Below are 14,426 nucleotides of genomic sequence, written 5' to 3' on the forward strand. Positions count from 1 at the left end.
GACGGGCAGCGTTTGGAGCCAGTGTAATTTCGAGCTCAGGCACTGTCAGCTGGTTAGAGACGCATGTCGCGTTTTGAGGCCCTTTGAAGAGGCCACACGATTTGTGAGCCGTGACGCTAGCGGAATGAACGATGTTATGCCGCTGATATTCATTATGGAGCAAACGCTCACAGCGATGATTCAGCAAAGGATGGAGGAAGGATCACATCTGGCTATGGATGTGGAGGAGGAGGAGGAGGATGAGGATGAGGAAACAGGACCTGAAGAGGAGCTGGATTTGGAGATGGAATCACAGGAAGGGATAGGGGACGAGGCAGCCGCACAACATGACAGTGATGGTGGTGATGACGAGTCTGACGACGACCTTGATGATGGACAACCATGGCAGTATGGGGCGGAGATGGAACCAACCGGGCCCTCTGAAACGCTGGCCAGGATGGCGAGCTGTATGCTTCGTTACTTGCGCGCTGACTGTCGCATTGTTAGCATGAAGCATAGAGATGAGTACTGGATAGCCACACTTTTAGACCCTCGGTATAAAGCCAGAATGGGGGAGTTTTTTGCGCCTTCCGAGAGGGAGGCAAAATTGGCTTATTATCGAGAGAAGCTATGCAGCCAGCTTGTCACGGCTTTCAAACGGCAAACACCTGCTGCAAGCATGTCTGACCGGGGGGCCACTCTCCGCTCCCCACTGTCTCATCGTTCCACCGCCTCTGGCAGAGCTAGCTCTGCAATAGGCGGCAGCCGCAGCAGCAGCACCCAATTCAGTTTGGAAAATATGATGACAACATTTTTACATCCAATACCCCGACCTGACACACATCGTAGTCACCAAAGGGATGTTCACCATCACCAGGTGCAGCACCAAAACAACCAGGTTCACTCGTACCTGGACTGTGCCCTTTCTCCGTCAGAAATGCTGATCCCAGACCCGATGGACTTCTGGGTCAGCAGATTGGATCATTGGCAAGAACTGGCCCAGTTTGCCATGGGTGTACTGTCTTGTCCACCCTCCAGTGTAGCGTCAGAGAGGGTATTCAGCGCGGCAGGGGGCTTCGTCACCCCTAAGCGAACAAGATTGTCCGCCAACAGCTTGGAAAATCTCACGTTTCTGAAAATGAATCAAGCGTGGATCGGTGAGGATTTTAAAACCCCTGTGCCTGATGCCACTGACTAGATCTGACATTGCTGCTGCTGCTGCTGCCACCTGCTACTGCCACCTGCTACTACGGGATTCTGTCCTGTCCACTCTTTTTTTAATGTGCCGCTGTTGGTGCTGCTACTACTTCTACCACCAATCCACCCCCAGTGCCGTCTGCTACAAGCAAGCCTGCCCCACCACAGGGCTTTGTCCTGTGACTATCCAGTGTCTTTTAATGTGCTGCTACTACTAGTACCACCCTTGCTGTCCGTTGGCTACCTCTACTACCACCAATACACCTCCACTGCCGTCTGCTACAAGCAGGCCTGCCCCACCACAGGGCTTTGTCTGTGACTGTGACTGTCCAGCCTGTTTTAATGTGCTGCTACTACTACTACTACTACTACTACTACTACCACCCTTGCTGTCTGTTGGCTACCTCTACTACCACCAATACACCTCCACTGCCGTCTGCTACAAGCAGGCCTGAGGCCTGCCCACCACAGGGCTTTGTCCTCCTGTGACTGTCCAGTCTGTTTTAATGTGCTGCTACTACTACTACTACTACTACTACTACCATCCTTGCTGTCTGTTGGCTACCTCTACTACCACCAATACACCTCCACTGCCGTCTGCTACAAGCAGGCCTGAGGCCTGCCCCACCACAGGGCTTTGTCCTCCTGTGACTGTCCAGTCTGTTTTAATGTGCTGCTACTACTACTACTACCACCCTTGCTGTCTGTTGGCTACCTCTACTACCACCAATACACCTCCACTGCCGTCTGCTACAAGCAGGCCTGAGGCCTGCCCACCTCTAGGCTTTGTTCTCCTGTGACTGTCCAGTCTGTTTTAATGTGCTGCTACTACTACTACTACCACCCTTGCTGTCTGTTGGCTACCTCTACTACCACCAATACACCTCCACTGCCGTCTGCTACAAGCAGTCCAGAGGCCTGCCCACCACAGGGCTTTGTCCTCCTGTGACTGTCCAGTCTGTTTTAATGTGCTGCTATGACTACTACTACCACCCTTGCGGTCTGTTGGCTACCTCTACTACCACCAATACACCTCCACTGCCGCCCGTCTGCTACAAGCAGGCCTGCCCCACCACAGGTCTTTGTCCTGTGACTGTCCAGTGTCTTTTAATGTGCTGCTACTACTCACCCTTGCCAATAAAAAGGGTAAATTTTTGGAGGGCTTGTGAAAAGCCATTGCTTGTTGCTTTTACATCCATGTATGGAAGAACCCCGGCAGGCATCTGCCAATAAAAAGGGTCAATTTTTGGAGGGCTTGTCAAATGCCATTGCTTGTTGCTTTTACATCCATGTATGGAAGAACCCCGGCAGGCATCTTTCAAAAAAAATGGTCAATTTTTGGAGGGCTTGTGAAAAGCCATTGCTTGTTGCTTTTACATCCACGTATGGAAGAACCCCGGCAGGCATCTGCCAAAAAAAAGGGTCAATTTTTGGAGGGCTTGTGAAAAGCCATTGCTTGTTGCTTTTACATCCATGTATGGATGAACCCCGGCAGGCATCTGCCAAAAAAAAGGGTCAATTTTTTGAGGGCTTGTCAAAAGCCATTGCTTCTTCTTTTACCACCTTATATGTATGAACCCTGGCAGGCATCTGCCGCCAAAAATGGTTAATTTTTGTACCTTTTTTAACAATGCATTAAGCATACAACATGCACAAGTGCAGTGGTTTCTGTTAGTTATCACCGTGTCCCATCCGCTTTCCTATAGCCATACATGTTGGCGTAACTTTGACACTAACTTTGCTTTAAAGACAGCTCAAAAGTATACACTCATGGGTAACCTAAGAGTGTTATGCAGGGCTTCTAGGGCGTTTAAACAGTGTTATACACGATTTTTAGGGGCTTTCTTGTATTACAGGTTCGGTCAGAACTAGTTCGGTCCGAATCGAACTTTTTCACGAAATTCGGCAAACCTGCCGAACCGAACTTTTCATAAGTTCGCTCATCTCTAGTCATGATGGGCTTCCGTCCATGGCAGACACGGAAGTCATTATTTGGCTTCCGTTTGCCATACTAACTATCGGCAAACCCCGCGATTTCGGACCGGGGTCTGCCGATATGTTAGAAACCCCCAAAATACGGCGATTGCAACCGATCGCTGAATTTAAGGGGTTAATTCGCCGAAATCAGCGGCAAAGGACCGCTGGCCGGCAAGAGTGGAGTGTCAGCTGTCGGCGACAGCTGACCTCCCGGTTCCCGGTGCACACTGTCGCCGACAGTGTGCACCTGGAAAAACTCAGTAACTGTACGTCCTCGTGCGGGAAGTAACCTCCCGCAACGACATACAGTTACGTCCTCGTGCGGATAGGGGTTAAAATTACAAAATGTTCCGTTGTTTATAGTGGCTATAACTCAAAAGACTGTCATCCAGTGAATCATCAGGGGCCCACACCTATACCGCTCATGATTGCCATGATTGGCTGTGATAAAGAGAGAGGGCTGCCTACAAGGCACTATAGGGAAGCCCGCTGGACAGACACCTGAGGTCATGTGATCCTTCTTCTCTGTCTTCTTGTCTTCTTCTAACCTGTAAAATGGCTGGCGCCATTTTGAGCGATTTATCAAAAGTTTCGGATTCGCAAAAATGTAAAACATATAGCAAATTTTTAACTAATTCAATTTGTGTAGAATCGATTAGCTCATCACTAATAGTGAATAGTAAATTGTAATTCCAGCCATATTGAATTAAGTTAGATATGAAATGACAGTATTGAGTAAAAGGCCCACCCATATACAAAATATGTATACCTTCCATGTGACATACAGAAAATTGCACGTGAGACTGGCACATTGGACCCCATCACTGTTCCTCTTTCAGCTTATTAAAAGTTTCCTGGAAGAGAAAATACAATTTTGGCAGTGCATTCTTAAGTAACTCCATAAAGAATTTGTTATTTTATTATTTTTTTAAAATATGATACCACTGTCCTAGTATTCTTGATAAAGAGTCCATGTAGTCCCATATACGGGTGAGACTACCCAGCATATATTAAGAAACGATATATCTCAACATTTATTTTTGCACCTAATGGTGTATTTATCATGATTACTATTTCATTTAATTTTCAACAGGCTATATATCCTATTAGAATTAAAAGTAGTAGTACATTTTCCTGTTTGATGTCATGGTGGAGAACAATTTTAAACACCTTAAAATCTGAGATTTTTTTGGATTCACACCTTGCAAATTTGAGCCAAAAAAGATTTAAAGGGGTTTTCCTGCCAATAAAAATTGATGGCCCATCCTCAGGATAGGCCATCAATAGCTGATGGGACGGGGTCCCACACAGGGGACCCCCGCTGATGAGCTGTTTTGAAGGGGCCGCAGGGCTCGTACGAGTGCTGCTTCCCCTTCATTTCTTCTTGCTCACTGTGAATCGTCGACATGCATTTAGCTGCGATTCACAGGTCTTGCAGCCTTTTCTCCCATTGAAGTGAATGGAATAAAAGAAATGAAGGGGAAGCAGCGCTCGTATGACCCCTTCAAAACAGGGGTCATACCCATCAGCTCGGGACCTGACCCATCAGCTATTGATGGCCTATCCTGAGGATAGGCCATCAATTTTTACTGCCTGGAAAACCCCTTTAAATACTGAATATGAAGCACAGTCAGCACTGTACTCGGTTGCTTCTGTCAGCCTCATAGATTTTGAAGGGAGAGGCAGGGCGCATGCGTGTGCCCTGCTCCAATATTGTGATCATAGAGTCCCAGTGGTGGGGCACATAGCGATAAGACATTTCTTACAGGTCGTGTGCAGTCATTCAGTGTGATCTTAGGGTATGTTCACACGCCTTTTTTTAAAGCATTTTTCAGGACGTAAACGCATCAAAAATGCCTGAACAAAATGGAAGCTGAACCCTTCTCATTGATTTCAATGGAAAAAATTCCATTTCGTTCAGACGGAGCATTTTTTTATGCCGCCGTTTGAAAAAACGTCGCGTAGAAAACACCCCGTAAAAAGTAGTGCATGTCACTTCTTGAGCTGTTTTTTAAACCATTTTTCATTGTGTCAATAGAAAAATAGCACCAAAAAAACGCATCAAAAAGCGTTTGATGCTTTAAAAACGGCTGAAAATCAGAGGCTGTAGTCCCTTGAAAACAGCTCCGTATTTTACAGCTGTTTTTACTTTAGCGTGTGAACATACCCTTATAATTTAGCCACGTATTTTTATAGCACAATTTTGCCCTACTGATTCTACAGACAAGTATCATTATATCACTAATCCTGCTGCCTCACTTTTTTCTTTATGCAATGTTGAAATTAACTAACCTTACATACTGATTTCTTTACGAACGTTCCTGGATAATGTAACCTGTGACAATTTGTTTCTCAGTAATCTCTATTTTTAGAGTATTTGTGAGTAGCTGTATATGCATATAGAGGTCATCTAAAGTGAATTGAGATGCAATCATCCTATATGTTATTTATACTTGTGTGATCTTTGCCGTTTTTTATGACAGTCTTTTGCATTTATTTTCGGTTTTATCCTTTTGTGCTATTTTAGTTATAATAGATGGTCTGATGAAGGGTTCATTGTGACTGAAAACTTTAAAATCAGTGTGATTGGTGAAACTTACTTTTTATTTAAAATTATTTTTACTTTTTGGGATACAGCTGCTTTGTATCCTGTATACAGAGCAGCTACTGTATATCTTGCATTAAGACCTGAATTTGTCAGGCCCGCAGGACTGACAGGTTCAGTGAAGGCAGGAGACATGCAATCGATCACATCTAAGTTATGAACTTAGATGTGATCCATAACAGTTCGATCCAGTCCCATGGACCAAACGATTCAGTTCTCAGCGCACGATACAGCTGCTCTGTATACAGGATACAAAGCAGCTGTATCTCAAAAAGTAAAAATCATTTTTAATAAAAAGTGTTTCAAAAAGTTGCACCAATCACACTAATAAAACATTTTATTTAAGAAAAAAAACAAACTATTTTAAAGGTGTACATAGCCCTTAGATTAAGATAAAGCAATATTATAAAGGGCTCTATAGGTCTACACTGTGTAAGGAATAGGGTTGTGAGGATACCAGAATTTGGACTTCGATACCGATACTTTGTGTAGTATTGTGAGTCTCGATACCAAAACGATACTTTGCGAACAGTAGCAAGAAAAAAAATGTTCTTCCATTCTCTGATGTGAGGCACGTGGTGTGATAAATTTTGAACCTCCATATGCCTCACATTAATAGTAATTAACCCCATCATGTTCCTCACAGTCATAATGGACAACATTGGGTTAATGTGTGAGATAATGTGTGGGGCACATGGAGGTTCAAAATTCATAATACCTCGTGCCTCACATTAATAAGTGAAATAAAGCAGTTTTTACTTTATTTTATAACAGCGTAAACATCAGAAATGACATTATAAATTTGTTATTACGGTCGCGACGATACCGAATATGTGTATATTTTATGTATTGAGACTTATTTTAATGCTTATTGTAAAAAATGTGTGTATTTTTTTTATTTAACATTGCTTTATTTTTTTTTTTACTTTAATGTGCTGGCATATATCCATATCCCAGTACATTAGCCTGTGTACTGATAGTACACAGGCAGTTGTTAGGACATACCGCAGTATGCTCTAACAACAGGAAATATAGTCAGACAGCCCTGGGGGTCCTTCAATGGACCCTGGATTGTCTGCCCATATATGGTATGTCCTTCGATCGTGTCACATGGTTTCCCTGTGACACGATCCAAAGTGCATCCCCCTTCTCATTTCCCCCTGAATGCTGCGCTCAGCTTTGATCGCAGAATTCAGGGGAATAATGGCGGAGATCAGAGGTTTCTCTTATCTCTGCCGTTAGAGCTGGGCTGCGGCTGTGTAATACAGTCATTGCCCTGCTCCTGACAATAAGTGCGCGTGCGCGATCAGCATGAGGTGATGCGGCCGGTGCTGCACTAATGAGCGGCGGCCCAGGCACTGAAGAGAGGACATGGGTGTGTTTTGTAGTGCGCCCGCCATGTTCTGTTTTCAGTGCCGCCGCTCATTAGTGCAGCGCCGGCCGCACCGCATCATCCTGACCACACTTGTCAGGACTCAGGAGCGGGGCAATGGCTGTATCACACAGCCGCAGCCCCGCTCTAACAACATTCATGTGTTACTATACTTAGCTGTGCGGCCGCACAGCTTAGTATCGAAATACATGAATTAACGGTATTGAACTGTTTGAGGGTGCACGGTATCGAAACAGTATCAAAATTTCGATGCATCGTGCAACCCGAATAGGGAATAGGATTGAATGCATGATGCCTGATCCTAATCTGTTCTTATGATGCAGTATGGAGACCAGAGATGACATTTGTACATCCTCTTGAATTGTTGGTGAGCAGCGTATGTTAAAGTTTTCAGAGAGTGGGGCAATGCATGTGGTAGTAAACAACTATTGGTTACTAGAGAGGAGGAGGATTTTTCTAAGCCTCTGGTCATATAATAGAATGCCATACTTTACAATGTATGGGTGAATACAAAAGGTGGCCCGGCAAAGTATTAAATATGTATTCCCATCTTACACATTAATGCCATATCCACAGGTGCCATTACTGTGTAAGGTAGAAATTTCCCTTTAAGTAGGCACTTATAATAAACTGCCCAGTAAGTGTATATTTACATGAACTCTGTGTTGACATGAGAAAACGGAAAATGTATTTCTATGTATGGTAAAAGTGACAGTCTGTGTGAAACAGGTGCTTGTGGAAATAGGTTAGGGACAGAAGAACATGTCCATGAATGTTACTCTGTGTCCTGTCTTTTGTAGACATCATGAACACAGTTGATGTGTTACTTCAAAAATAGCAATGATCTCCGTGCAAGGATCCATCTGACCTACAGTACCTTTCAGCAACAAATATAGACAGGAAATGGAAAAATTTGACCACAAGCATATTGTGTAATCCAATATCAAAAAATGAAATGAACATTTTGGATTTGTTCTCTGACTTCCTGTAATATTGTGTCCGTTTACAATGGCAAATACTGCAAAGAACTGCCATTATAGTTAGGATCTTCTAGCCTAGATATTGCACCCATAATGCAATGAATGTTTTCACAGCACTATGCTAGAGGATTATCATTCGTATCACAGTAAGGCCGGATTCAGACGAACGTGATTTGCGTCTGTGCAGCCCACGTGGTTTTCACGCGGCTCGCACGGACCTATACAAGTCTATGGGACAGTGCAGACAGTCCGTGAGTTTTACGCAGCGTATGTCCGCTGCGTGAAACGCACGACATGTCCTATATTTGTGCGTTGTTCGTGCATCACGCACCCATTGAATTCAATGGGTGCGTGAAAATCACGCGTAACACACGCAAGTACTTACGTGTGACGCGCGTGATTCGCGCAACAGCAGTAAAAAGTATGATTGAAAACAGAAAAGCACCACATGCTTTTCTGTTAACAAACATACAAACAGAGTGTCATAATGATGGCGGCTGCGCGAAAATCACTCAGCCACGCATCATACGCGGCTGACACACAGAGCTGTTAAGTGCCTTTTGCACGCGCAAAATGCTGCGTTTTTTGCGCGCGCAAAACGCACACGCTCGTGTAAATCCAGCCTTACAGTAAATACATCATGACGGAATCTCGCCCTTAATATGCCAGCTCCAAAATTCACACCTGTATTTGTCATTTCTTAGGCTGCCTCTTTTAAGTATTACAAATGGAAAATCTCCAAAGTTCTCATGTAATGAACAAGTGGGGGTCTTCAAAAAGCAACATCTGTTGTCCCCAGCTGGTCATTATTTTACTTCTGTTCTTCTTTAGTTTACTCCTATGTTGAGTTTGGTGTCTAGATCTGTTTCAATAAATAAATAAATACATATATTCCGGAATTGCGGCCGGAAAATACGCAGCAGAATGCAGTAGCAGCAAAGTGGGGGAGATTTAACAAATCTCATTCACACGCTGCGTAAAATTTCTGACCAGTGCGTATTTTTCGTACCGCCGCATGTCAATTCCTGCTGCGGAAAGTGGACTGAATTGCTGCAGAGGAGAGGACATGATCTCCCAACGTCGAGAAAAACGCAGCAAAATCTGAACCATTTTCTGCAGAAAAAAATGCAGGAAATGGTGCCGTTTTTCTGCAGCAGAATTTCTGCTACTTTCTGCGGAATTGCTGTAGAAATTTTCTGCAGCAATTACGTTGCGTGTGGACAAGCCCTTATGTGGACAGCCTATATAATGGCACAGAAGGTATGCAGCCACAGACACTTCATTTGCCGCCGTATCGTTGCTCTGTACAGCACCATATCACAGATATAGTCTTTCCAAAATGCAATGGTTCTAGGGGATACAGCAACCAATGGAACATGTACAATTTTTTGTTATTATTGGATTCCGTATGCAGTTGGAGGCAAACGGGGGTACAGTAGAACAACTCAGACTGTATGGAGTGCATGAGACCTGTTTGTTCAGGAAATGGTGGCAACTGACAACCACTTTTTTTAATCAGAAATGTCCTCAGAGCAGTTGTCACTACACATCCCCGACTACTTTACAGCTGCAGCTTGATAAGTAATAGCTATTTATCATGTCACCATAAAGTAAGAGGATCCTATTAGGGTCTATTTACACAGTGCGGTCATATCACTTTTTGCCACAATTTTGCAAAATTTCTGGAAAGCCACAGCATTTTGATGCAATTTAGGAAAAAAATGCAGAAAATGTTTTAATTGACGGCACCTTGTGAATAAACCCTTAATGATCATTAGTGTGACATTAGGGGTCATTAATAATAAATGGTGCAGACAATATTTGCAAGCAGAAGTTGAGGAAAAAATTGCGCATATTAGGCCTTCTTCACACGAAACAACGGCCATCACACGGTCCTATATAATTCAATGTGGTTGTTCACACGGCCGTTGCTTCAACAGACCATGTAAAGGGTCCATGAGCAAATAGGATATATCCGATTTTTCCACGCTTCACGCAACCCTCCATAGACGTCTGAATCTTGCCTAAGTGTGTGATATTCATATACTCATGGACATATCTGATAAAATCTTCTGCAGTGTTTATAAATGTGTCCCATTCTTTCTTCACTTCTTATATTGATAAGAAGCCTAATCCTAAAGACTGATCCTGGCGGGTAAAATTGATTGTTCCACTCCCTTAATTGCTCAATAAACTCATAAAAAGCACAGACAGACCAGTGATTGACAAGCTGGGCTAATGTTATAGTAATGTTATGCCCGAAAGACTGAGGACCTGACCAAATTAATATGTTAAACTACATCTTCACAAGGACTGAAACTCTGCAACGAAAACGAATGCTTTCCGTTCTTCAATAAAACATTTAGATCTTATCGTAGAATCTTAAATGATTGATGTCGTAAAAAAATCTATGGTATAGGGTGTCACTACAGGCATGCTGGGGCAGGAGGCTGACATTTTATAAACTCTTAATTTTTTTCAAAGACTTTTAGTTACTTCACTAAACTCCTACCTTTCTTTCTCAACAATTTTCCTGCAATTACAGTAGAAGCTCCAGTGTTGTGGTTCTAATGAGTTTAGTCCTTTAGACGCGAATGTGTGACCTTGAAACATTCCACTGATTTTTAACACTCTGAGGTAAATTTTGGTAATTTTGAGTTTTCTGAATTTACTATGATACACACTAATATATATATATATATATATATATACACATACACATACACACACACATATATATATATATATATATATATATAATATATTACTACATACTGTTATAATATATGCCTCCAGTGATAATGCTCTTGTATTTTGAATGCATTACTCTTGATCACAAAGAGTCCACCCTCCAGCAATCCTTCATGTCACTATTATTTAAACATACTTTGGAGGTAACCCTGAGAACCTCCTCCTGGTGGGATGGTGATGATTTGCATATCTCTCACAACATAAGGAGACTCCAGGCTGCCCATAGCACTTTATGACTCCTCCTGCAAGTGAAAACCTTTTTTCCATTCAATGCACTGAAGTTACTACTACGTTAATCAAAGTTGAATGAAAGCCTGCTTAGAGTTAGGCAGCGATACAGAATACGGGCATTATTATTTGAATTTAGGCAAAGGTTTTAAAAACCATGAGAAGTGGAGAAATCCTTGCACTGCTTACATGGATGCACTGTCTGTTGGCTTGCTACAAAGTTATAGCCACTACTGAGACGCCTACTACTACAAGTAAGTCTGACTGCTTATACAATTCACTTTCTACTATATGGGTGGATTAGAAATTAAAGGGGTTTAATCTTTCCTAATCTGGGCACAGTTTTTTATATCTAATTCACTGTAACTAAATGTATATTTACCATTACCAATGTTGCGACTATCTCGTTTAACACTTTATTTATTTGCAAATGTAGTAGAACTTTGTTCACACTGCCGCCCAGCTGTATACACTTAATTCATCTCATACTGGCAGTACAAATGACTGCATAGCATTTCAAAGGCAAGGAATGTGCCAGGATTCTTGGCACACTGATGCCAACGTATGGAGCCTAGAGAAAGGGTACTTAGCAGTCATTGCTGAGTTTATGTTAAGATACTGTGATGGTGCTGCACTCTTTCATGACTTGAGGAAAGCTTACTATATATATATATATATACACATATATATATATATATATATATATATATATATATATATATTTCACACACACAGCAGACTTGTTGCAGTGATTTCTGACTGACCCATTCATCTGAATAGAGCTTGCAGAAATCCATGCACACGCTGCAAAACAACCCTACTTGTGTGTACGGAATGGATTTTTCAGTCGCAGAAAATAAACCTGCTGTGTGTGAACATTCTCTAATGCTGTTCTCATCTCTCTGTGGTATTTAAAGTTCCCTTAGAAGGTCTTTGCTCAAATACTTTAATGTTTTTCTGAACTTCGCTTTGGTGGGATATGAAGAAAGGTTTGAGCCTGTGATGTAACATTTTGTCAGACACAGGGTTAAATATTAGACAATTTTTTTCAGGGGTATTTCAACATTAAAACAATATACTCATGCTTGGGACATAGATTACAAAAACATTTAATAGAGCGAATAATAACATTTCATTAATTTATAGCGTGAATGGGGCAAACAGAAAACACAAATGAACAATAAAACAAATTAGACAATGGAATTTTAGAGTTTACAATCCATATAAAAGCTGCAGGTAAATAATTGTACGTAATATTTACTTTTTGTAAAGAATAACCATGTACTGATTTCTGTAAGTTGTGTTTTTAGCACAAGAACATAAAAGGCTGTGAATAGTATTTCTGCTTCATTCCGTACACACTAATTCCCATGATAATCCCCCTTACGTCTGAAATTTAGGAAACACAACAGGGGTTTAGGAGAGCCGGCTGTTTGAATGACAGGCGGAAAAAAAAAAAAAAAAAAAAAGAGTGTGACCGATGGTTACCTTCCACAAACTCTGTCTTCAAATGCTTTACACCCAATGCAAGGTCATTGTGACTCCACCCGGCCACACACCCCCTCTACTGACTATCTGATTGGCTCCTTGAGAACGGCACGAGTGGGCTGGTCCAAGAATCTCCTATCCTCTCTGTTCTTGGCAGCTATTGTCATACCAGCAACTGTTCCCTGTTCTGCAGCCTCTGATTTCCTCTGCCGTCTTTCTCACATTCGTGCCTTTGCAGCCCATATTTGTTTCTAGGCGTGAATCATTGGCAAATATTGCATTTGTAGTTTATTATTGTATAGAGGAACGGCTGCCAGAACTATTATAGTGTATTTTATTTACAGTAGATAAAGTCACAGTAAGTTTACTACCACTGTTTTATATTTGTTACGACTATATAAAGCTATCTCTTTTGAAATCCAGGTTAGCATAAATAGAAAAAAATAATAAAAAAAAATTATAATAAAAAAATTAAAAAATATATATATATATATATATATATATATATATATATGCATTACTGCTAAATCGACTTACAATAGGGAGGTTCTTAGTTCACATTTTGATCAAAAAGTGTTTGCCCACCTGCAACGACAAGGCGACCTCTGTAAGGTGGGAACCTACGCTGCACATACACCCAGAACTGGGACTAAGCCTACATATATACCTGGGGATGGTAGGATCCAGCATTGAACTAATTAAAATCACTCAGGGCAGAATGGGAGGAGTGCAAGAACAAAAATGGAGGCAGCGGTCGCCTTGTCGTGGCAGGTGGGCAAACACATTTTGATCAAAATGTGCACTAAGAACCTCCCTATTATAAGTAGATTTAGCTTTAGTGCATATTTATTTATATTTAGTGGTTTAGGTGGCAGTAGTGTTCGCAGTGTGCGGTCGCCATTTATTTTTCTGCTGTATATTTGCAGTCACAGATGTTCTTGCACCTGCATACACATTTTATATCATTTTGTTGGAATGAGCTGTTCAAACTTTTGTGTTTATAAAAAATATATATATTTTTTTTATATATAGATATTCTCCTTGAATTAGACATATCACACAATGCAACGGTGGTGTAGTGCAGACGTGTAACAAAAGAGAAGAAAGAGGTAGTAACTACACCCAGGCCCCCGGTGCCTGTGGGACCCCAATGGTCCGACTATCACATAAGAAGACACCAGTATTATAAATAGCACATGTTAGGTAGGGCCCTTTTACAGATTTTGCATCTAATTTATATTAATAAACCATTTGACTGCTGCAGAAAAAAAAATACACCAGTAGAAGTCAGTGAAAATGTTTCATGGAAATGCAGCTGGAGTGATTGTGGAAATACACACCGGAAAAAAATATCCTGTAATGGTAATGAATAAAACATTAAAACTAATCAAGGCAGTTATATATGAAACATTTCAACAAGGCAAATATTTATACATATTGAAGTACTGAAAGTTAATTTATATTCTCCAGGGAGAAATTAGAATAAACGGATACAGATTAGAGATGCTTTTGGAACGTAATCTCAGTCTTATGGGGACCCATGATTGTACTTGTGATTGAAATTGGAGCATGACTACGGCAGCACACGGTTCATAATATGAAGCCGTAAGGAACTCTCTGCTGCTGTATGTTACCTCCATACGGCACCATATTCTCTCCTAGGAGAGAATACCCACATAATATAGCATGCGGTAGAGCGTGCTCCATTTTATTTATCTCAAGGATTCTATATAAATCGGTGAGAAAAAAATCTGTGCACCTTCATAGAAAATCAAAGTAATACAATGATATTGATTTAGTATGAGCTCATATATATGGGTGCCATATT

At 41.6% G+C, this 14,426-nt stretch overlaps 1 protein-coding gene across 1 annotated transcript in view; it reads left to right on the forward strand.

The window, feature by feature from the left end:
• Positions 1–11,102: 11,102 nt before the first annotated feature.
• The window catches only part of LPL (lipoprotein lipase), a 31,386-nt gene continuing 28,062 nt past the window's right edge, over positions 11,103–14,426 (forward strand). Inside the window, exon 1 of the mRNA XM_075849929.1 lies at positions 11,103–11,364. Coding sequence (XP_075706044.1) covers positions 11,268–11,364 — 97 coding nt within the window. The 5' untranslated portion in view covers positions 11,103–11,267. The remainder of the gene's footprint in view (positions 11,365–14,426) is intronic.

Source organism: Rhinoderma darwinii, chromosome 1 (assembly GCF_050947455.1).
Source record: "Rhinoderma darwinii isolate aRhiDar2 chromosome 1, aRhiDar2.hap1, whole genome shotgun sequence".
Taxonomy (NCBI): domain Eukaryota; kingdom Metazoa; phylum Chordata; class Amphibia; order Anura; family Rhinodermatidae; genus Rhinoderma; species Rhinoderma darwinii.